Below are 24338 nucleotides of genomic sequence, written 5' to 3'. Positions count from 1 at the left end.
TAACAGGAGGATAGAAAATGCTGTATTTAAAATGCAGGCACAGGTGCACGCTCTAAGGCTACCAATATGTTCCTAGTGCAGAGGGGGTTTAGGAATTTACAGAGGGGTTATGTCTTCCAGTCATATGTTTGAGTGAGGATCCTTGGTGAACTCTTCCAGATATGCCCAAGGAAGTTGACAGCCTATCTAAGGACTGGGTTAAATCATCTGGGTTTGATGACAACCATTTGCCGATCCTGTCTCTGCTGATTCATCTTTTTAATTCGGGATTCTGGAACATGGAACTTGTACTGGGCTGTAAGGATTGAATGTGCCTCATTTTGGAGCCAGCCAATCATGTCAAGGAGATACTTTCAAAGAGCCTGATGAATTCCCTTCTGACACATACAGGGAACTCGAGCCTAGGTTTCTCATATGGCACTAGAGAACCCTAATGTTACGAGCTCAATTCAGTAGAACAACATTCCTCCTCCTTCTCTAGCCCCCGATTAGCAAGAGAGAAATAAAGTGGGGGAGGGCTAGAGCTGCTAGACATTGGGAAGCCAGATAACAAGCAGGTAGGATAACAACCACCAATTAATGTATTTCTTGGCTGAGCAGTAGTTGGCTTTGGACATTCCAAGGTCATTGTAGTGTGGGGCTAGGGTGAAAACTCCTTTTCACCATTCAATGGTCAATGAATGAAGAACTCTCAAAATTCACCTCAAAAGGGATCTGCAATCCAAACAAACAGCAGAACACCACAGAAAAAGCCCTCACGTATGGTCAACACCACCTTGTTTTTGAGGCCCATTGGGCTTGTATGCAGTTAGCTGAGCTGCTTTTTCCTTTAACTTTATGCCAATATGCATCTTAAAATATTAGTCATTTTATCTACCCTACTGACACCAACTGAATTGTAGAACTTGGAGTCAGATGTTACAATGGATTCTGACTAGGACATTGCTGCCTCTTGGGAGTGTACCACTGACTTCCTGTACTGCCGATTACCTTAGTGAAGGAATTAATCCAGTTCACTCTCTCCCATTAAGAAAGTTGCAAATATTGCTTCAAAAACTGATGTAAAAAACTTTAAAGACACCCAAATGACAATTAAACCAAGGATTGAAACCCAGATATTATATCTTTGGAAAGCTTGGCTTGTTCATGGCAAATCAGTTTCAGCAGGCAAACTGAAGCCATCATGCTAGCAAACTGTTATATAGAAGCTAAGCACTTACTATTGATGGCTGCTGCAAAAGCTGTTTAATTTTTAATCATATTTACTGTTTACATTTTTATCCAATTAGTGTAAGAGAGAGAAACTGAGACATTGGGTTTACTATGCAGTACAATGTCTGGATGACACACTCCTGGCAAAAATTGATCTGACCCCTTAACAATCCTGGGAGACTGACATATCATCAAATTGTTAGAGACGTAGAAATCTTCCTTTCTAATTAGCGAGGAGCTTGTCACCTTTTCATTTGGAATTCTTCATTCAATCTGCTTATTTTAAAAGAGAACACCAGCTCTGACCACTGTGTTATGTGCCTCCATTATGCTGTCAAAATGAGCACCACCACATTGCTGTCCTTATACAATGTTTTACCAACAGTTGAGATGTGCATTAATTTGTGCAGGTATATTATTGACATAGTCTGGTTGCCATAAAAACTAGCAGATGAAACAAAGCACTGGATGATATATTTTTAGGTATCAAGTCTTTTTCATAGGGCCTGCCAATAAAGTTCTCAGTTACAGAGAGCACAAACAACCCAGAAGATGATAGACCGCAAAACACAGCAGGGTGGTAGATGGGAGTGAGAAATAGAAAGAGCAATAAGTACTCAAAATCTCAGAGTTCAAGAGATCAAAATATAAGAAAGCACTACATTGCCATTATTACGCTACAGATTTCTTGTTGAAATATGCAGTGATAAAAACAGCTCTGCAGAAAAGAACCCCTCATAGGTAACAACCTGAGAGTTAGGACCTTAATTATTTTACCTTCACGAAGATTATATAATTCAGTGATGCTAAAAATGTAAGAGTTCAAACTTCACTTCTTTTTCTCTACAGAGCATATTGAAACACAAAAATTAAATATATAAAATGAACCCATTTACAGAAAAGCTAATATATGACATGAGACCTTCTAAAGGAGAACCACTGCAGGAGATTTTTTAAAATCAATTTCTGGATGGATTGGATTAAACAAAACTCACACCAATGTAGAAGGGAGGGACAATTTAAGGCCAATAATCCCTTCTTTTTAAAGTACTAAACCTCTTCAGTTATCAATTTCCTCCTTCTTTAGTAGCTGAACTTGTTAAATCCTCTGACCAAATAGCTAGTTGCAGAAGCATGCCTGTCAAACTTCTGAAATTAGATAATAGAATTTTCCACGGAACATGCTCAGTCCGGCATTTTAAATGTTTTAATTGGTATTTTAAAAAAAGCCTTTTTGGAGCAACCAAGCAATAGACGGTATAAGATGCAACTAATTTTGTACGTAGATCCTGGGGTCAAAATGTTGTAGCAAGGAAGGATAAGAATGTGTAATAAAGAGAGACAGGAAGGTCTACAGTATGCTCTTGCAGTTCCTAAAGATAGAGATGGAACCAGCTCAAAGGGAAAGAGGAAGCCACCCGCCCACAAAAGAGGAAACCCCAAAATAAAATCTTTTGGCAGATGATAAAGCCTCAGATAAAACTAACATACTCTTTAGAAGGAAATTGGATCTCAACAGCTACTGGGTTTTTTTGGTAATTATTTTGTGCTATTATTTGTACTCATTTCTTGATGAGCTCTGCTGATTCATTAAAGCTATGTAATTGCTTTTAGAGATACCTTTTTGGGTCTCTATACTAATCATTTGAAAGGAAAATCACTGCAGTGCCTGAACCATAAGCAAGTCCAATAATCAAACAGCTTTCAGAACAAGAGTGTCGGTCTGATTCTGACCTCACTTAGAGAAAAATCAGGAGTAACTCCATTGACGTTAATGATATTACAATCAATGTGAAATTGGTAGCAACCTCATCACTCAGATTGAAGGAAGCAAACTCTCAGGGCTGGGACCTTTATAGCTAGAGTTAAAATAAAGTAGTTCTGTTTAAGAAACATTCACCTAAACACGGTAAATGTTATAACTGTATCTAGAGACAATATGCATAAAGTGAGTAGCTCTTTGCCAGACACCAAAAGAGCATCTAGGTCGGATGCAACCATGTGGGTGGGTCTGTCTGAGACCAAAAGAGCATTTAAGATACAAGTGGGTGTGATTGGTGGGTGAGGGTAAAAAATATATATAACGTAACTGCATTTTCTCTGGGATATCGTTTCCAGATGAGTGGTGTTCGTCATATAAGAAGATTTCAGCATAGAAACAGCTTGAGGAAGGGAATGCAACAGATGCAGCTAGAACTTGTAACAAAAATATATAATTTTTCTAGGGAATTGTTAAGCCAAATTATACACGTTCACATGTGTGTACATACACATATGGAAGAAACAATATAGTAAGGGAAGTAAATATAAGGAAGAGAGAATACAACATATTTTAGGCCGGATTTGGCCTCTGATCTCAGAGGATAGAAATAATTAAATCCTCAGTTATATTCAGAAGCAAAATCAGAAGAAGGTTTGTTGAGACCCAGTGAAAACTTAGGCAGGTTGGCTACGTCTAGACTGGTATGATTTTCCGCAAATGCTTTTAACGGAAAAGTTTTCTGTTAAAAGCATTTGCGGAAAAGAGTGTCTAGATTGGCACAGACGCTTTTCTGCAAAAGGACTTTTGCCCGAACGGGAGCAGCATAGTATTTCCGCAAGAAGCACTGATTTCCTACATGAGATCGTCAGCGTTCTTGTGGAAATTCAAGTGGCCAGTGTAGACAGCTGGCAAGTTTTTCCGAAAAAGTTTTTCCAGAAAAGTTTTTGAGAAAAAACTTGCCAGCTAGACACAGCCTGTGTGTTTAAGTCAACTGTTCTAAAAAAGGTAAACACAAATGTATGCCTGGTACATGACCAGATTGTAGTTGTCGACTTATGAAAGAGCTGTGCTAGGTTAAAGGAAAGAATGAGTTTGTTTTTATACTTGTAGTTTTAGCGTAGTTACCAAGGTTCCTGGGATTTTTTTCCAAAACCTACTGAAGTCAATGGGGTCTTTCCATTGACTTAATGGAGCATTAATCTTAATTTATCCCAGTATAAGAGCAAGGAAAATCAGGCTCAAATCTTCAAAGACGGTGTGCCGGAGTCAGTCACAGAGATCCTTTGGAGACTGTCATTTGATGTGCTGAAATACACTAAGCTTGCCCACTAGCAGCCTGGGGTTCCCCACCATCCTATCCTGCTGAGCTAGACCCTCTGGTCTCCTCCAAAAAGACACAGAGTTGGCACACCCCCTAAGCAGAGCAACATGGACAAAGAGATCAGATCAACTCTGGGAAGGTGCAGTCAAAGGGACTTAAACACAGCATCCAGGTGAATTTATATGCTTACTGAGCAGAGCAACTACCATTGCTGTTACCCCCAGTGCTTGGAACTGCCACAGAACTCAGCCATGAGTAAAAGGGATCTGTGCTTGGTTCTGCCGCTACTACAGAACCTCTATCCAGAGGGAATATAAAACTATGGGTTTCTAAGAAGCCAAAGGGGACTCTGAATTTTTTGATGCAGCACTGGCTGAAAGAACCCCAGCTCCATTATGTAAGCTCCAAATATATGTGCTGGAGCAAAGGGTGCTCCTACCCCCCCTCCCCCAGCTTGAAGTGATTTATATTATATATGATGTTTACAGTTTGGTTTGATGGTTCTCAGCACATCATTATAAAAATTGCTCCAGCACTCCTGGCTCCAAAACCTTAGTAGTTTGTCCCTCATTTGGACTCTACTTACTTGACCTCTCACAAAGAGGAATAGAAAATACAGGAGAATAAAATGAATACAAAAGGTTACAATTCTGTGTATATATTTTGCACTGAAAACAACATGTGGTCAGTGAAAGCCAGGTCATTAGAGTCACATTTAGCAAAAATGCAATAAAATGGATGGCAAAAAAAAAAAAAAAAAAAAAAAAGAGTGTTGCTTAGCTAGATGAACTCAAGAAATGAGAAGTAGTAAGTGGAGCTACAAAAAGATGTGTTTAGGCAAGTATGGTGTGTCGGTGGATGTTTTAAAGCAGGACTAGAGCATCCCTTCTCTGCCTTGTCTCTTTCCTCCAGAAACTAATGTGATTAGTTTAAAACAGTGGTCCCCAACCTTTCGTGGCTGCCAGGCGCTCAGGGGCGGGGCCACTCATGTGCCGCGCGCCCGGGGTTGGGGGCCGCCCACACGCCCTAAGCCCAGGGCTCGCACCGCGCACGTGTCATGCGCCAGGGGCAGGAGCTGCCCACGCCAGATGTTTCGGCGGGCGCACATAAATGCCCCGGCGGGCACCATGGCACCCATGGGCACTGCGTTGGGGACCACTGGTTTGAAACAATTAGTCCCAGAAATTACAGTTTGGCTCCGAGACCTTTTTAAAATCCCAGTAGACACCTATTTGCATCTTTAGGTGCCTAAATGCCTTTTAAAAAAAAAATCTGTTCATTGCTTCAGTTTCTGTGGGCTGCTTCTCACTGAACCTTGAATCCTTAAATACAGCTGAGCTGTCTACCTTTTGGAAAGCAATGGCAGAGAGCAGTAGATTTCTCCTTAAAAGCTCAAAACTGTCTGGAATGAGTTGGAGAAATGAGACCACTGCCATATCCTCATCAGGTCAGAGTAACCTTGTCAGTCTCATGGATTCCCATGATGATGGGAAAACATCCACACAAAATTGCCTTTCAAAAAAAAAAAAAAATCAAACTCTGGCCCCAACATTAGTGGCAGCCCTAATGTTATTCGTAAGTTAAGAAGGGGTTTGCTTTCCCTTTTAGGAGGAGGCTGAAAAGACGGAATGTTGAAACGTGTTAGAGACAAGAAGAGGAAAAAAGGAGGAAACTTAATTCTATTCAACCACTTGCAGGTATATGTTAGAAAGGGTGCCCAAAGAGAGAGACTATAAAATTCCATTTTTTTTCCAAAGAATGTTAGAGGGAAAAGGAAACAGGTCTCTTATCAGGATATCTCATTCAGTCTTTTCTAAATAAAGTAGTGAGTGGTGGCAAGGACCTTCATTTTTGCAATGCAAATTTCCTCCCAGGGAAGGTGTCTAAAATTCTTCATCCCAAGAGTCCAAGGGACTAAAAAGGAAGAAGGACACGCGACTGTATTGATAACTCATTCTGTTACAGCAGGATAAGCCCAACATTACAAAGTTTGCTGTCAGTGTGTCTTACTGATAGTAAGCTGAGTAACCAATCTTGGTAAGGAATGCAAAAAGTAGAAGACGACTCTGATTTCAAGCCTAATGGCTTCAAATCTCTCAGGTTTTCAGCAGCTATAAGCAGATATGATCTGATGGCTGTTTCAATGGCACACTGACTTCAAGGTGGGAGCATCCGGCGGGGGGCGGGGGGGAAACAGTGGGTGCTCAGCACCCACCAGCAGGCCCTGTCAATCAGCTACTTCCCCTTCCCCCAGTGCCTCCTGCCTTTCATTGACCAGCTGTTCAGTGGTGGGTAGGAGGGGTGAAGGGGGCATGAGGGACGGCGGGCAGGAAGAGATGGTGTGAGGGATGGGTGCATTCAGGGGAGGGGCAGAACAGAGAAGAGGGAAGAAGTAGAGTGGGGGTCGGATCTTGGGGGGCAAGGGGTGGAAAGGAGATGGGGCCTGAGGCAGAGCTGGAGTCAAGTACCCCCAGGGAAATGAATTTGGCTACTGTTGGCTGTTTGGTGGCCTAGATGAAATGGCTAGGGAGGTCTCCATCCAGTTCCTAGCAGAGCAGTCTCCACAACTCTGACAATTATTTGCACTTGTATTTGTAAAGAAGGGCTGAGAATTGAATGAATGCAGTTGAGCACATCATAATTCTAGAGATTATCACTCCAGAAGAGAACTGACACAGTATAAAGGAAGGTGGCACAGCCACTACTCAGATTACATTCTTTCTGTGAACAAATAACTTTTGATCATCTGAGAACTAGTCGGGTACTTTTCACCACCACTAAATCCCCTCGTATAAAATAATTGTGCAGTTTGAAATACAAAAGTTGGCAGTTGAGCATCTCTAAATACTATATAACATAAACCCATCGCTGAACAGCAAACATATAATTATTAAAAATTAGCATGAGGATGGATACATGCTTACATGTGTGAATTATGGCTCTGCAATATCTATTAGCATTCACTGCATTAGCACTTATATCTCAGTGTAAATGGCGCTTTACAAATAGCATACTTTAATTGGAAGAACTTGGACATTATTCTATAATGATGTTTGTTTAGTTGTCTCTGTATAACCCTAAATTATGTAACCTCAAAATCTACAATTCTCTCTTACCCTAGACACAGATGTTCCTGGACCAGAGCCCCCCAATGGCCAGGAGTCCTATTGGGCTAACAGCTGGCACTCTGTTGCACCAGGAGCAATGGGACCGACAGCCCTGCTGGGTGCCCCAGGGCTGGCCTTACCATGAGGTGAACTGAGGTTGGCACCACGAGGACCCAGAGCGTAGAAAATTGTGTCTGCTGATGGTGCATTTGTATTCTCTCTGCTCTAGATGCACAGAAATGGTGGAGTGATGTGCTGGAGGAAGAAGGGCACAAGAGACGTAACAGGCAGGCAGGAGAAAAGGTGGCATGGGGGCATCATTTGAGGTCCATGCCTCAGGTGCCAAAATGCTGTGGGCCAGCCCTGAGATGCCCTGCCGGGGCAGCGACAACTGGGCTGGCAGCGTTACCACAGTGGCAATAGGCAGGCAGCAGGGGGACCAGCAGTCCTGCCGGGGTTGGGACCCTAGCTGGTGCTAGAGGCATGGGGGCCAGCGTTGACCTCCCCTGTCTGGCAATCTTCCTTGTTCGGGACTTATCAGGTCCCACGGCTGCCAGACCAAGGAGGTCAAACCTCTATTAATATATAGTGAAACAATTTATATTAGAATCAATTCAAATGGTGACTGGAAACATTCCTATCTCATTGTTTTTCAGGGGGACCCAATCTGGTTAAAATGATTACTTTTACTTAGACATGCCATAAAACACTAGGCTGCTTTATGATTATGTCAAATTAAGGGATTACAAAGCTTCCAACTCTTCTTTGTGCAAGATGCCCTAAAATCATGTAATAAAACTGCTGGCTTTCAGCAATTGAAGGCTGTTCTATCATATGATGCATAAAAATTAAACACCTTTAGGGAATACAGTTTTATTTGAATAGAACAACATTAATGTTTAAAACTATATAGAAACTTAGAACTGGAAGGCACCTCAAGAGGTCATCGAATCCAGTCTCCTACCCTCATGGTAGGACCAAGCACTGTCTAGATCATCCCTGACAGGTGTCTGTCTAACCTGCTCTTAAATATTTCCCCATGCCAATTTATTCCAGTTTTTAAACCACCCTGACAGCTAGGTAGTTTCCCCTAAGGTCCAACCTAAACCTCCCTTGCTGCAATTTAAGCCCATTCTTCTCATCCTATCCTCAGAGGTCAAGGAGAACAATTTTTCCTCCGTCCTCTTTGTAACATCCTTTTAGATACCTGAAAACTGCTATCATGTCCCCTCTCAGTCTTCTCTTTTCTAAACTAAACAAGCCCAATTCTTTCAGTCTTCCCTCATATGTCATGTTTTCTAGACCTTGAATCATTTTTGTTGCTCTTCTCTGGATCTTCTCCAATTTGTCCACATCTTTCTTGAAATATGGTGCCTAGAACTGGACACAGTACTCCAATTGAGGTCTAATCAGCACAGTTTAGTGTGGAAGAATGACTTCTCATGTCTCAGAAGACTCATGGGAAGAATCAACTGAATGTCAATAAAAAAAGAAAGCTTACTTTTTAGCAAATTGTGTACATTCGCTTTACAAAGGCCGAGTCCTCCCTCTCCCAGTCCACAGCAAAACAAAAAACAGGAGATTTCTGTTTCTGTTAAGCAACTGTAAACCTTATTGCACAGACCTTACAATAGGAACAAAAAAAATCTTTACACCGAAAACCAGCAGTCACAGATGTTTTGAAGAAAAGATAGTCAATAAGATTTTTCAAGTATGTTAAATGCTTTAAGCGAATGTTGTCAACGATGAAAACTGAATTTCTCTGCTGACAGTATACACATCACAAGAAGTGGCAGTACAAGCTGCTCAAAGTCAACCTGCAAGCTTTGCCTCCGTTCTAATTTGGAGGGACCACTTCTAGAGCAGAGAGGGTATTTCATCTTCCCTGCCACCATGGCCAAACTTTAAAACTTAAGGTCTACATTTAGGCACCTGGGTAAGTGACATGATTTTCAGAAGTGCTGAGCACTCCTAGCTCTTAATGAAGTCACAGGGAGTTGGGATTGTTTGGCATTTTCAAAAAACAAACAAACAAAAAAAAAAAACCAAGCCATTTGTGTCTGGCTTTAGACAGACAGAATCTTAAAATTTTGCCTTTCACATTTTGTGCCCTACTGCGGTTGCCAGCATGGATGCCAGCTAGTGAGTAGGGTTTTAATTTTTTTTTAAATTATGTGAACACGTGTTTATTTGAAACTAGAGTGTGACTTTCAACTCATTTTACATCACCTAGTAATGATTATGACTGTTGGTCACTACTGCTATGATAAGGATTTAAACCAGAGTCCCAGAGGTTTCAGGTAGAAATTGAAAAGCTCTCTCTCTCTTTCCTAAGGATAAGGAGGAGTGCATGATAGACAATTATGGATTCTATTAGCTTTCCCACCCTTATTAAAATTTAGCAGAGCCAGCCCAATCCAAATTGGCTCAATTTCTGATTTTTGGCTCCAGTCAGAGCATGACCTATCACGTCCCTAGCCACATCCTACAATATAGGCATGATTTATTTAAATTCCCTGTGAAAAAATGCTGTACCCCAACGATGCAACTCTTTTGACTCAAGTAACGACTATGTTATTGCTCTGGCACTGATCGCCAGGGATGACTAGAAGCGGAAAAAGGCAAGACAATTATACTAGGATCCCTGAGCTCAGAGCCCACAAACAGCTGTAACATATGTGTAAATAAAATGAAATGGAAGGGAGCAGGGCTCCAGCGAGCATGATGGACTGGAGCCCCACATTTCTGTTGGTGCACTGAGCACAAATAGATACAGTTAAGAGTGCCATACACCTCACTTCCTGATCAGTCAAAAGGAGAAGTGGGTTGAAGTTTTCTCATGCTTAGTCTCAGCATAAAAGTAATTTCTGGGGAAGTTTGAGCAAGCAATTTCTTCCCCTTCAAAGAAATAGGTTTTCACAGAAAAAGTTTAAACTTCCTCAGAGTGCCACAGCTAAATACATGATTTAGCTGTGGCACTCTGAGGAAGTTTAAACTTTTAAACAAGATGCATTTAGCTGTGACACTCTGAGGAAGTTTCTTACCAATTGAGCTCTGTGTAAGCTCAAAAGCTTGTGTCTCTCACTAAAAGAAGTCCGCCCAATAAAAAAACACCTCACCCACCTTGTGTCTCTCATCTCCTGGGACCAACATGGAAGCAACAGTACTGCATATGAAAAGCTTAGGACCACTAAGGGCATGTATATCTTCGAAGGGCCAAAGTTTCCAGGTGACTAGTCCCCAGGTAGGACTAATTTCCTGGGCTATTGGGAAAACAGAATAAAGATGATAAAAATCTGTTTTTTATATGTTTAACTCTGTAGTTTCCATTACATTTAGGACTTCTACCACTGATGGAACTAGGGATGTAAAATCTGCCCAGAATAATTTACTGGTTAAAAGGCCCCGGCTCCTCCATGCTGACCTTGCTGTGCTGTGGGGGCTGCTCTGGCTCTACGATTTACTGGCTAACCAGTCAGCATGCCAGTAAGACATATGCTTACTGGTTAACCAGTTAACCTTTAATAATCCTAGGTGGACACCTACAACACATGTGAATACACAATTTGAATGTTAGCTGTATAGGTATGGTTTTCAGTGCTATTTCACTACTGCAGAATTCCAAAGCTGCATAAATCTGACTCTACACATATTTTAAATATCAAAAGACTGAATGGCATAATTATAGAAAATACAATACATTAATTCAACAAATTCTTGAGAGATAGTGGGCAAATCTGTTGTACTGAATTACATGCTTCTCCCAGCTCAAGTTGAAAAGAGAGACAGACATGCTAAGTCATCCATCATTGAATGGTCCAACTGGAAAACTGTATTTTATCCTCACTGGTACACGTTGTATCTATAATATGCACATAGGTACGTGCACGCAGGCAGTGGAGTGATCTAGGAAAATATGATTCTCAGTGAAATAAGGTCATAAGTGGCTTGAAGCTTCAGAAGCTTTGCAAGAGTGATCACTGCTTCTGGCTCCCTGCCTTAGCTCATCTAAGAGGGATTCATATGGTCTCAACCAGGGAGTGAAGAGGGCATAATGTGGACTGCAGTTTTTTTTACTTTGGATGGTAGGTAGCATCATAGACTTAAAGGAAATGGCCATACAGGATGAGTGAGGAGACTCTCACTGGTGTACAGGAGAGGACAACTGATAGGGATATGCAGTTCAAGAGACATATAGGGTTCAAATATGTGGTAAAAACACCTGTATGAAGAAACGGGTAAAAACCCAAGTACTAAAATACTGGTAGGCTTAAGACTTGTCTATAAAGCATCTCTGTCCACACCAGAGGGACATACATTCCAGGAAGTGTTGGTGTGTCACATGCTAACTGGACCCACATGGATCCTGATGGCATGCACTAAAAGTTCCCTAGTGCATGTTAATGCAGTTCTTCAAAAGAGTCAGACATCAATATGCACTACAAAACAGGCTGCGCCATCTGGGTCTGCATGGGCCAACTGGTATGGTACCCAATATACTAGTGTGCAGTGGATTTTACTCCCCCTGTGATATGGACTGATAGCGACGGAGACAATTACTAATTGCCTGTGCTACTACCTCAAAATAAAAAGCCACTATGGAATATACTTCTGATTCTGTGGCTTGGGAGAAAGTAGTTTTGACTTGAACACTTTTTTCCAAAGATGTAGCCATTCCATTCCTCAGGATCCATTCTATGAAGTCACTCAAAGCTTGCGGACACAAAGAGGCAAAGGAAAAATCTAGGGAACTGGGTTTGTGTCAGCTTCACTGAAACATCAAGGTTTTTTTGGAGAGATGCCATGCATGCAACATATGCAGGAAGCATTTGCATAGAAACAAGGCCCTTCCTGACTGTAGTAGGAATTGTTTGTTTGGGGTGATGGAAAAGAACAAGGTCAGGACAGGATAATGATAACAAAAGAAGGGGGACACATAGTAACAGAGGAAAAAGGATTGTCATGCAATTCAAATAATGCAATGCCAGGGACAACGAAACACAGACATGAAAACAAGATTCCACAAGTGTTATGTGTTTCCTATCTATAGGCCACAGTCCAGGAAGGCTAGTAAATACCCTACCCGAACTTATGACAATAGCAACATCTGCTGCTGTATCTTAAAAGGAAGAAAAACAAAACCCTCAGGTGAAAGGAATCCAGGATTCCCCAGGTGTTCGGACTCCTGATGGGGAAGAAAATAATAGACTGGCCTTTTGGAGAAATACTATCAGAGATCTTTCAAGTGTAACACCAGGGATCTTTAATCCCTGTCTTCAGTGACTTGCCTTCTGGACATGGATGACAGCATAATGCCCCCTCTCTGGCAGTACAAGTTGATTAGGGCTGTCAAGGAACTAATGAACATCCATAGTCTAGATGGTGAAGAGAAAGAAAGAAATATCTGAATGAACTGCCACATATGTAGTCTCCTCCTTTCCATCCAAGCATTCTTCCTCATCTATCTCCCCTTATTTTCAGACTTCTTATGTGGGACTTTTTTTTTCAGACTCCTATTTCAGATAAGAAGAAAACAAACACTGGGCATGCAACAGTGTGAGCTAAATCAGTTTACTTTCTCTATAGTCCTCTAACCTTCTAATGGCCAAACTTGGCCTGCTCCTGTTACATCATGAGCGTGATGCCCTAGGGTGAGCAGCTCTAAGCATGCGGTACATGTAGAGGCATCACAAGTTGGGAATCTTTCTTGTGTGAAATTCAGAAAGGGTCAACAAGTGAGTCTAGTGTCCAAGCCTACTTTGTCTGGGGAGAGTGGATAAAGAATATGGAACTTCCCACAATATGGTGATGCAAGTAAATTGTGGAGTGAGGGGGAAAAGAAGTCCTGAGTTCATCTAATTTCCTAATCGATGCTGGAGTTTCAGAGGAAGAGAAGGAGAAAGGAAAGGAAGCTGAACGGGGTTTCTTCAAAGAGGAAACTGGTAATTGATTGGAGTCTCCACATTCTAGGAGGCCTTCCCCACCAGCAAGAAAGTAGGGAAAATAGTATGAGATCCTCCAATATTTTCACATCCAAAGGAAAACAAACAGCTGAATCTTTTGGGGTTTGATCATTGCTCCCTTTATGCCTTTTATCCAAGGGCTCACAATGTCACAAAGCTCTTAAAATCTGGATTTTATTTTCTAGCACAGAAGGAAAAATTCTGAGAGTTTATCAAAAGCCATTTTGGGAAGATAAACCCATCATCGGGCAGCAGTTTTCCTGTCCCCCCAAAAGATGAGAGGTATTTTAGGGTCAATTAAATTACTCTAATGCGGACGAGGATACCTCAGTAGATTTGGAACTGGACTAGTCCTTAGCACGGGATGAGGATATAATAATGTTTATTCATAAATGTGAATAATTTAGCTTGGTTAACAATGTACACATACCCTCTATACAAGCTGAGCACCAGCACAGATGAAGCATTCACTGACGGTGTAATGCCAGCAAGCCTCAATAGCAGCAATCCCTTATAATGAGGCATATGGCCTTAATTTAACTTATTTTGTCACCAGGGGAAATCTTCTTGCAGAATTAGCATCAATTTCTGTGATCGGCTGGTTAACTTCAAGTAGCACTTAGCCCAATTTGAAACTCTCAGAGCAACTTATAAATGGGCACAATGTCACCTTAACATTATGCAGAATGCAGGTATGACACAGAACCCAAATGCAAATACCATTAGCAGATCCCTGTCTAAAAACATTTTGTTCAAAATCACAGCATTCCATATAAATCTGATATGCCAATACTAAGGGGATATGCTCTCTCTGTGCCACTATGAGATGAACTAGCGTTGAAAATCCAAAATTAGCTTCACACCATCCCTGTGTAGTTATGTAAGGGGTGGTTTTGTGGTTCTTATGAATCAAGATTAAGGATGAAACAATATAATAATGATTATTCCAGCTCTGAGAAGCTCTCCCCATGAGACATCTGCAGATATATTGTCAAATTAGTTTCATGACCTCACTGGGTTTCTTGCAGAGAAGCTCAGTCAGGTGAAGAAGCCCTTCTACTCCAGTGGAGGTCAGGATAACATTTCTGCTGATAATGGGCCCATTCACGCAGCCCGAACTCACAAGAATAGTCCCACTGAAATTCAAGATACAGCCTTCAATTACACAATCACATAATACCGCTGCGGTCAGATCTCCAGCACAGCCTGGATAGCATGCATTGAAAGACAAGAGTGTGAAATGAGTTTGCAAGTAAGTTACCATAACAGAAGTTTGGAGGAAGACTGTACATAGTTAAATTGCTATCTGGCCAGCAAAATTTAAATATGAACTTTCTACATGGAAGGCAGATGAAACAAACACTTCTAAAAATAAATTACATTCTATATAAATATGATGTAATGATTCATTTTAATCTTCACTGTTCTTTGATTCTACCCTCATCCAATCAGGATCCGATTGAAAGTCCACTGAAGTGAATGGAACTGTTTTAGATTAGGATCTGACTCTTCATAGGCCAGCCTGTGATCTTGACTTCAGGCAGGGGTCCATTAACAATATACCCTGCCTCCTTCCTTTGAGTAGCATCCAAACTATGCAACGAGGTAACATTTCTCCTTCACACCAATTATCCAGAATAACTTCAAACTCCAGAGGCCACCGCAGGATAACCCTGGTCACCTTCTGACCTAAGGTATGGAGATGGAATCCCTAAGAAGCAGAAAGTATCTGAGCACTGATTCACCATCAGGATAAAGGTGTGCTCTGAATTCCCTAACAGCTACACACAAGAATCTCTGGTAGACCAAGTACTAAGAGGGCTTTACTTTAATAAGGGCTCGTGGTTATGAAAGGTATGCACTTCTGTTGCTAAGCTATTGCAGGATAAATTTAGACACAGCCTGAGAAAAGTGGGCAGTTGGGGGAAGGGGGAGCAAACTAATTTTGCTGACTATCCAACAGACACAGGGTGTTCTGTATAAAATGTGCACTGAAAAAAAAAATCACATCACAATCCTTAATCTGACCACTTCCAAATATATTGCTTTCACCAAGCAATTGGGGGAACCTCTTCATAATGATGATTCTTACATACCAGTAAGACTCTCTATGTTGACAATAAGGGGGCATCCAGTGGGTTGCATTGTCTACATAAGGCCCCAAGGCAGAGACCAAATTACACAGATGCCTGCCGAGGATGAGATTTGCATTTATCTATCAGCAGATTCACGACATTCTATCCTGTGTTTATATGCGATTTTTACCAAAGGCTGCATAAGTATCCTCAACGGCATGAGCAACAGGCTAAAATCTTAGAGGGTGCCCCATGAAATCATTTGGCACGTCAATCATTACTGATTGACTCTGGATGGCTGATACCACCAGTTGATCTGCCACCTCCTGGTGGAGCCACTACGGTGCAGTCTCAGACAAGCCTACAACACCCATTAGTCATTATAGGTATGGCTACATTCTGAGCTGGAATTAAGCTCCTATCTTGAGGAGACACTCGCAAGAGCTCTCATCCAGCTAGCATGCTGAAAATTTAGTGAAAATGTCTATGGGGCACTGTTTGTATTATAGCTACACTTCAAGCAGGGGATGGGTGAAGCTTAAGGAGACATATTTGTGCTAGCTCTCATTCAACTTGTGTGCTCAAGTCCATGGCCCTAGAAGAGGCAGGGGAGGCCAGCTTCCCCAAGGACATACTGGGCCAACTAGCCCACCCCCGACTCGCACTGCCATTTTCACTCATTTTCAGCTAGCTGGATGAGAGTTCTTGTGAGTGTCTTGCCTCAAGATCATAGAATCATAGGACTGGAAGGGACCTCGAGAGGTCATCGAGTCCAGCCCCCCGCCCTCAAGGCAGGACCAAGCTCCGTCTACACCATCCCTGACAGATGTCTATCTAACCTGTTCTTAAATATCTCCAGAGAGGGAGATTCCACCACCTCCCTCGGCCATTTATTCCAATATTTGACCACCCTGACAGTTAGGAATTTTTTCCTAATGTCCAATCTAAACCTCCCTTGCTGCACTTTAAGCCCATTACTCCTTGTCCTGTCCTCAGAAACCAAGAGGAACAAATTTTCTCCTTCCTCCTTGTGACACCCTTTTAGATTTTTGAAAACCGCTATCATGTCCCCCCTTAATCTTCTTTTTTCCAAACTAAACAAGCCCAGTTCATGAAGCCTGGCTTCATAGGTCATGTTCTCTAGACCTTTAATCATTCTTGTCGCTCTTCTCTGTACCCTTTCCAATTTCTCCACATCTTTCTTGAAATGTGGCGCCCAGAACTGGACACAGTACTCCAGCTGAGGCCTAACTAGTGCAGAGTAGAGCGGCAGAATGACTTCACAAATTTTGCTTACAACACACCTGTTGATACAACCTAGAATCATATTTGCTTTTTTAGCAACAGCATCACACTGTTGACTCATATTCAACTTGTGGTCCACTATGACCCCTAGATCCCTTTCCGCCATGCTCCTTCCTAGACAGTCGCTTCCCATCTTGTATGTATGTATCCACAAGGCTCGTTATCCTATCAAAGAAAGCTATCAGATTAGTTTGGCATGACTTGTTCTTCACAAACCCATGCTGGCTATTCCCTATCACTTTATTACCTTCCAAGTGTTTGCATATGATTTCCTTAATTACCTGCTCCATTATCTTCCCTGGGACAGACGTTAAACTGACCAGTCTGTAGTTTCCTGGGTTGTTCTTATTCCCCTTTTTATAGATGGGCACAATATTTGCCCTTTTCCAGTCTTCTGGTATCTCCCCTGTCTTCCATGATTTTTCAAAGATCATAGCTAAAGGCTCAGATACCTCCTCTATCAGCTCCTTGAGTATCCTGGGATGCATTTCATCAGGACCTGGTGACTTGCTGACATCTAACTTTCCTAAGTGATTTTTAACTTGTTCTTTGTGTATCCTATCTTCTTAACTTACCCTCTCTCAGCTTGTATTCACTACGTTAGGCACACCTCCAGACTTCTCGGTGAAGACCGAAACAAAGAAGGCATTGAGCATCTCCGCCATTTCCAAGTTTCCTGTTACTGCTTCTCCCTCCTCACTGAGCAGTGGGCCTACCCTGTCCTTGGTCTTCCTCTTGCTTTTAGTGTATTTATAAAAGGTCTTCTTGTTTCCCTTTATGCCTGTAGCTAGTTTGATCTCATTTTGTGCCTTTGCCATTCTAATCTTGCCCCTGCATTCCCGTGTTGCTTGCCTATATTCATATATAGGGAGCTTAATTCCAGCTCAGAATACATGGAGCATTAATGATCCACTGATTTAAAACATTTTGAACCAGGTTAGCTCTTAGCTCAAAATGCCTGGTATTGAGCTACAACCTCTCAAATCACATTCCCACTAATGAGACAGGTTGAGACGGGGTGGAAATTGGCAAGCAATGGTTTGAAGAGGTGACTTGCTGAGGAAGAGGTGGACCTCTAAACATCTGAGGATCTTTGGTACCAGTTCCTTATTACAATTGCCTACTGCACAGTCCTTTCTGTCACACAGAGTTAAGAGTTTGGAGAGAGGAACCAGAGAGAGAGGAAATGGATCCTAGAAAGAAGCAACATCTAGAAGGAATTCTGCTGATATGTCTTCAAGGGTCTGGGACCTAGTGTTTTACAGAGAAGGTGAGGCAAGGCTCTCTTCTCACCCAGCCAATAAAGAATGAGCAGGAGAAAGGGGTCAACATAAATTCTGCCTTCTCCTTTCATAGCAGGGCATATGCTTGCAGGGCCCTGAGTAAACAAACAGAAGACAGCAGCAAGGGAAGTTCTGCCTGTTGAACGCTCCAGCTTGAGAGCGGAAGGACTGATTGGTAAAAGGGCCAGGAGAAAGAGAAGCTGCCTGAGGCTTTACAGTTGACCTAAAGCACAACACCAGCTCCACTGTGGAGAGCTAAATGGCTCCAGTCTTAAGGAGAGGGATTGCCCAAAGCACAGACAGACCACCTCCGGGAGGGCTGGGAGCTCTGGAGTAGGAGAGCAAACTAACCAAGACACTTCCATGAACTCAGAATGAGCAGCGAAATAAGCGAGTTATTCCACAGAGAGTAAATGAATAAACAAGATGTTGCAGAGAGGGGTTGAGCTCCTCAGGTAACTGTCTGGGGTGACACCAAGGCTGTGTCCAGACTCCATGCCTCCGTCGACGGAGGCATGTAGATTAGCCAGATCGGAAGAGGGAAATGAAGCCGCGATTAAAATAATCGCGGCTTCATTTCAATTTAAATGGCTGCCCCGATCTGCCGATCAGCTGTTTGTCGGCAGATCGGGGGAGTCTGGACGCGATGCCCCGACAAAGAAGCCTTTCTTCATCGACACAGGTAAGCCTCGTGAAACCAGGTTTACCTGTGTCGATGAAGAAAGGCTTCTTTGTCGGGGCATCGCGTCCAGACTCTCCCAATCTGCCGACAAACAGCTGATCGGCAGATCGGGGCAGCCATTTAAATTTAAATGAAGCCGCGATTATTTTAATCGCGGCTTCATTTCCCTCTTCCGATCTGGCTAATCTACATGCCTCCGTCGACGGAGGCATGGAGTCTGGACACAGCCCAAGTGAAACACACCTGCAGTGCCACAACAAGTCCAGGGGGATGCAGGCAAAGCATGAGTGGACAGGGAAAACCCTAGATCTATGGCCCCTGGCCATCCAAAGCTGAAGGAACAGTTCATTTGGAGTAAAAGGCTCTTCCTGTCTAAAGGCAGTTACTGGACTAACCAATACATTCCTTCCCAATACAGTAAGCTCCGTTTTGTCAGCTACATAATATTGAATATAAAATACAGTGCTCTTCAGTGCATACCCTATATTTTAATAATATTTCTTTTCATATGCATTGACAGAAAATGGGCACTAAACCAGAACATCTCAGAAATTATCTGGCTGGATTATCAGACCACATTTTACAAGATCTATATTAAAAGATGCGTAACCATCACTTTACATTGTGAGTACAGTGTCTGCTCTAGTCCATAGTACTACAGTAATGCCTCAATAGTGCTAATAAGGCAAGTCCAGGATTTTTTTTGTTGTGGTTAAATCCATCTCTCCATCCATCTCTCTCTCAGACCCCTCTCCTCTCACTCTCCCCCCCACCCAGACATGACAATCTGATTCTGCTTTAACTTCCACTGGTATAAATTAGGAACGATTCTAATACAATCATTGGAGTCATCCTACTGGGAAAGCAAAATCAGGATTTTTATATTTTTCAGATGCCTAGCAGGTTATTCTCTCCAACCTCTCTTATGTTAAGAGATTACTAGATTACGCTTTTTATCCAATGGTGAGAGTAAACAATTAATGCAAATGTTCAATGTCTGCAAAGACAGATGGCTTTATATTATTTGCTCCTTTAATACAGACAAGTTATTTTTGTCGTAGGTAAATAGGCATTTAAGTGAGAATCCCATCAAGCTGTAGATCAAACTGTACTCTCACCATGCCAACAGTCATCTTAACATACCTTTTTATTTATGTGCATATTCACCTTTTTTAGCCCACTGGGAAAGTATTTGGAGTCGATGAGATCTTCGTGAACCATTTCTTGCTGGGGAACATCAATTTGCCTTTTATCATCTTTATTTGAACACCCAGCCAGTAGCTGATGATCTCCGACTGCTCTTCACTGACCCTTTATTGGCCCACACTGAAATTATTTCATACCTTGTGTCAGTAACTGAAGATTTCGGACTTCTTCTCTCACTTTCAGCTGAAGCACCTGCTGCAAAATGTGCTGCCGTAGGCTCTCCTGGGCAATCCCCATTCGTTCAAGCTTCTTGTCAGTAAGCCTCAGCAATGCACGGCCTAGATCCAAAAGTAAAAAGGAGAAAAATCATCCAAGGATTTCCACTGATGTAGTAACCTCGTTCTAGCAGATAAAATGAGGTTTGCTGAGCTGAAGTCCTCAGCGGTGAAACTATCCGATTCATTCTAGACTAGCTCTACAATGCAAGAGGGATCTCTGACTTGGTGAGTTAATCAATTTCTACTCCAGTGAGCCAGATGCAGAATCTTAGTTTTACATCACTGTGAAAATGAGTTTGGTAAGTTCTAACTGTCTCAGGCATGTTGCGGTATCATAGTTTGTAGCAGAATTAGACTGGCTTAGGAGGAGATAGCAACGTTTCCCTGGATGCCTCTGAACAACACTACCACCCTCTGCTCTCCCCAAGATCCCTTTGACCAGCAACTTGTGTGTCTGTGTTTGTGGGGGGGAGGGGGAAGGTTTGCAAAAGTTATGGTGGGGGAAAGGGGGCGGGGCATTGCAGCGCTGCTGCCCTTAACTTCTACACTGTTGTTGGTGGTTGTGCTGCCATCAGCGCTGGGCAGCTAGAGAACAGTAGCTGCTGGCCAGGAGACCAGCTCTAAAGGCAGAGCTGCCTCTGGCGGCAGTGCAGAAGTTATGGTAATGGTATTGCCACCTTCACTTCTGCGCTGTTGCTGAGGGGACGTTGCCTTCACAGCTGGGCACCTGGCCAACTGCTGCTCTCTCACTGCCTGGCTCTGAAGGCTGTGCAGAAGTAAAGGTGACAATACTGTGACCTCCCTAAAATGACCTTTTGACCCCCCGAAACTCCCTTTTGGATCAGGACCCAAAGTATGAGAAAAACTGGTCTCCCTCATGAAACCTGTATAGTGTAGGGTAAAGGATGCTGAAGACCAGATTTGACGGCCTGTGAGGCATTTTTCATGGCTGTGAATTTGGCATAGCCCTGCCCATAGTGCAGCCCAGGCAAAATTCACAGACATAAGACTGTTAGGACAAGGTGAAACCATGGCAATGGTGGTGCTTCCAATTCCTTTATCTTATGGGAGGAAAACACTTTCCTGATTCTTTTACCCCTGAAGTATTGGTGTTAGTTGTTAGGCCAAGCATTGAGCCCCACAGCATACTGAAGCCCTTCTCTCTTTTCCAAAGGGGTCCTTGCCTCTCCAGGTCAGTGCTAGTATATAAGCACTAAGTCACACTGGGGCTAACTTCAGTTAATGTAACACACCCATCTTTGCATGTGTATATACCTGCCAAACTGAAATTTCCATTTCATACATCTGACGAAGTGGCCTCCAGATCGCAAAAGCTTATGTCCAAATAAATGTGTTAGCCTTAAAGTGCCACAGGACTAGTTGTTTTTACACACACATGCACACAGGGTCTTTAACCAGCCCCTGTATGGGATGGCACAACTAAGGCACTTCCCAATTACTAAGCCACGTTACACTTGGAGCCCTAAATTATACTGTTCTGTATTGCACAGAGAACTGTATTGCATAAGCTCATGAAATTCAACCCTCCCTCAATGTGGAGAGAAAATATACAACAGTTTTCTGGTCCAAGTTCTGATTTCCACACACTGATTTTATACAAAAAGAAGCTTATTAACTACAACAGATAGATTGTAAGCGATTATAAGAGATAGAAATCCGATTAAAGCAGATTATGTAGGAAATATGCAAAACTAACTTTAATAAACTACATAGATTAAATACAAATAGCAAATTCCCACCCTAAATGATGATGCAAGCAATCTGCAGCTTAAGGGGAAAGCTATGCCAGCTTGCACCTTAGAAACCTTAGTATATCATTTACCAGAAGTCTCCTTGGCCTGGATTCAGCACTTTCCCCAGTTCAGTCTCTTTTCCTTAAGTGTTTCCTAGAGCAGCAGAGAGCAATAAATGGCCCATGGGCTGGATGCAGTTTGCAGCTCCCAACTCTGTACTTACCTGCACCTCTGCAGGTACAGGTGTTTTTAGCTCCCATTGGGCACAGATCACCGTTCCTGGCCAAAGGGAGCTGCAGGAAGCGGTGTCCTGGTTTGCACCACTTACTGCAGCTCCCATTGGCCGGGAATGGCAGTCGGTGGCCAATGGGAGCTGCAAGCATCCGTATCTGTGGAGACACAGGTAAATACAGGGGTGGCAGCCTGCCAAGGGCTAACCCTGGCAAACCTCCTTCATTTTCTTGCCCACCCCCTCATTGGGTGGGGCGTCAGTGAAGAACTTCATTGATATCACTCTCCAGCCTTAAATAGCTTCTGCATATGGTGGGAATTGTTTGTCTCCAAATTTAGTTTCCATGAGGGATGTTAGAGATCAGGTTATTGAATAGTTGAATAACTGCATGAATTTTTATCGGTTACACAACTATTGAAGAGTCCCTGGGGGCGGGGCCGGCAGCCAGTGCAATCCAGCCCGACTCCCGGGGGAAACCCCTGCCATCCTGCACTGCTGGCTCGGCTTATCAGTTAAACATATAGTTGACTATACAGCAACATCCTTAGTTTCCATGCTAGCCAGTGGAAAAATACTGGTATTCCAAGACAGAGACCATTACACATACTTTAGTTAGAAAGTTTACAGGGAAGTCCATTAGATGCAGTTGGGTGTCTTCAATGGTCCATCGTGAGCTAAATATTCCCCTGATGGGCCATCCAACTTCAATGGGCCCTTCTCAGGCAGTCATTTAGTCTGAGAGCCTCTTGCCTACTGGGAGTTGCCCAGGAATTACATCATAAAATACAGATACACAGTCAACATTCCTAACTTCAGATACGAAAATACATGACTACAAATAAGATAATATTCAGTAAATCGTAACCGTTCCAATGACACCTTACATGAATTATCTTGCATAAAATACATTCTGATTATGCATGATAATATTACTATGAAGAATATGGGCTGTAGCATTACAGATTCTATTTGTCATATATTAACATTATCAAAATCATCGACAGAGGTGTGTGTGTGTGTACTGGCAGTTCCCGAGTTACGTGGATCCGACATATGTTGGATCCATACTTACGAACGGGGCTTTTCTTGGCCCGGAGGACACGGGCGGCGGGACCGCCCAGACACGCCGCGGTCCCGCTGCCCGCGTCCTCCGGGGCGAGAAAAGCTGCTCCGCATCTCCCTGGTCTGCTGGGGGGGGGGGGCCCCCAGCAGACCAGGGAGACCTGGAGCAAAGCCGCGGAGGATCCGGGCGGCGGGACCGCGGCGCGTCTCGGTCCTGCCGCCCACGTCTCCCTGGTCTGCTGGGGGGCAGGAGGGCGCACCTAGTGTGCCCCCCCCAGCAGACCAGGCTTTTCTGGCGGATGCCTGGGGCAGAGCAGCTGGGGTGCTGCCGGGCTGGTCCAGTAGCGCTGAGGAGCGGTGCTACTGGACCAGCCCAGCAGCACTCCAGCTGCTCTGCCCCAGGTGTCCCCAAGTCAGCCGCTGCTGAAACTGACTAGCGGCTGACTACAGGAAGCCCGAGGCAGAGTTGCTCTGCCCCGGGCTTCCTGGAATCAGCCGCTGATCAGTTTCAGCAGCAGCTGACTTGGGGACACCTGGGGTAGAGCAGCTGGGGTGCTGCCGGGTTGGTCCCCACAGCGCCGAGGTGCGGCGCTGCGGGGACCTACCCGGCAGCGCCCCAGCTGCTCTGTCCCAGGTATCCAGATTCAGCTGCTGTTGAAACTAATCAGCGGCTGATTCCAGGAAGCCCGGGGCAGAGCAACTCTGCCTCGGGCTTCCTGTAGTCAGCCGCTGGTCAGTTTCAGCCGCGGCTGAATCTGGACACCAGTTCCGACTTACGTACAAATTCAACTTAAGAACAAACCTACATTCCCTATCTTGTACGTAACCCGGGGACTGCCTGTATATATCTATCTAGAATAGGACAATAATTCATGTACTTTGTCTCAGTTTTGTGGGGGATACTCCTTAACACTAAGGATAATTCTTTGTCCAGAAAACCTTTCTGTGAAATCATAAACCAAAGAACTTCTGTGGGTTAATGTTATACCACAATATGGAAATTAGCATCATACAGATCAATGCCAGTCATCAAATTCCCCCAAGTTAAAGAGACAGTAATAACAACTTCAATTGTTGTAGCACCTTATCATTCCAAGACATCTCAAAGCGATTTACAAAGGATGTTCAACAGTCTAAGAATGAAGTCTGCAATGCC

The 24338-nt window shown here is 43.2% G+C and overlaps 1 protein-coding gene across 4 annotated transcripts in view; it reads right to left on the bottom strand.

Annotated features, from left to right (window-relative positions):
- SAMD12 (sterile alpha motif domain containing 12) overlaps window positions 1-24338 on the bottom strand; it is a 240620-nt gene that overhangs the window by 101426 nt on the left and 114856 nt on the right. For all 4 annotated transcript variants that reach the window (XR_016348684.1, XR_016348685.1, XR_016348686.1 and 1 more), the window contains one exon: window positions 20054-20194. Coding sequence is in view for 1 of the 4 variants with exons in the window: in XM_075920192.2 (XP_075776307.1) it covers window positions 20054-20194 (141 nt within the window). In the remaining 3 variants the exon portion in view is untranslated. The remainder of the gene's footprint in view (window positions 1-20053; window positions 20195-24338) is intronic.

Source organism: Pelodiscus sinensis, chromosome 2 (genome assembly GCF_052426305.1).
Source record: "Pelodiscus sinensis isolate ZL-2025 chromosome 2, ASM5242630v1, whole genome shotgun sequence".
In the NCBI taxonomy this organism is placed as follows: domain Eukaryota; kingdom Metazoa; phylum Chordata; order Testudines; family Trionychidae; genus Pelodiscus; species Pelodiscus sinensis.
This window is presented reverse-complemented; position numbering and strand designations above follow the sequence as displayed.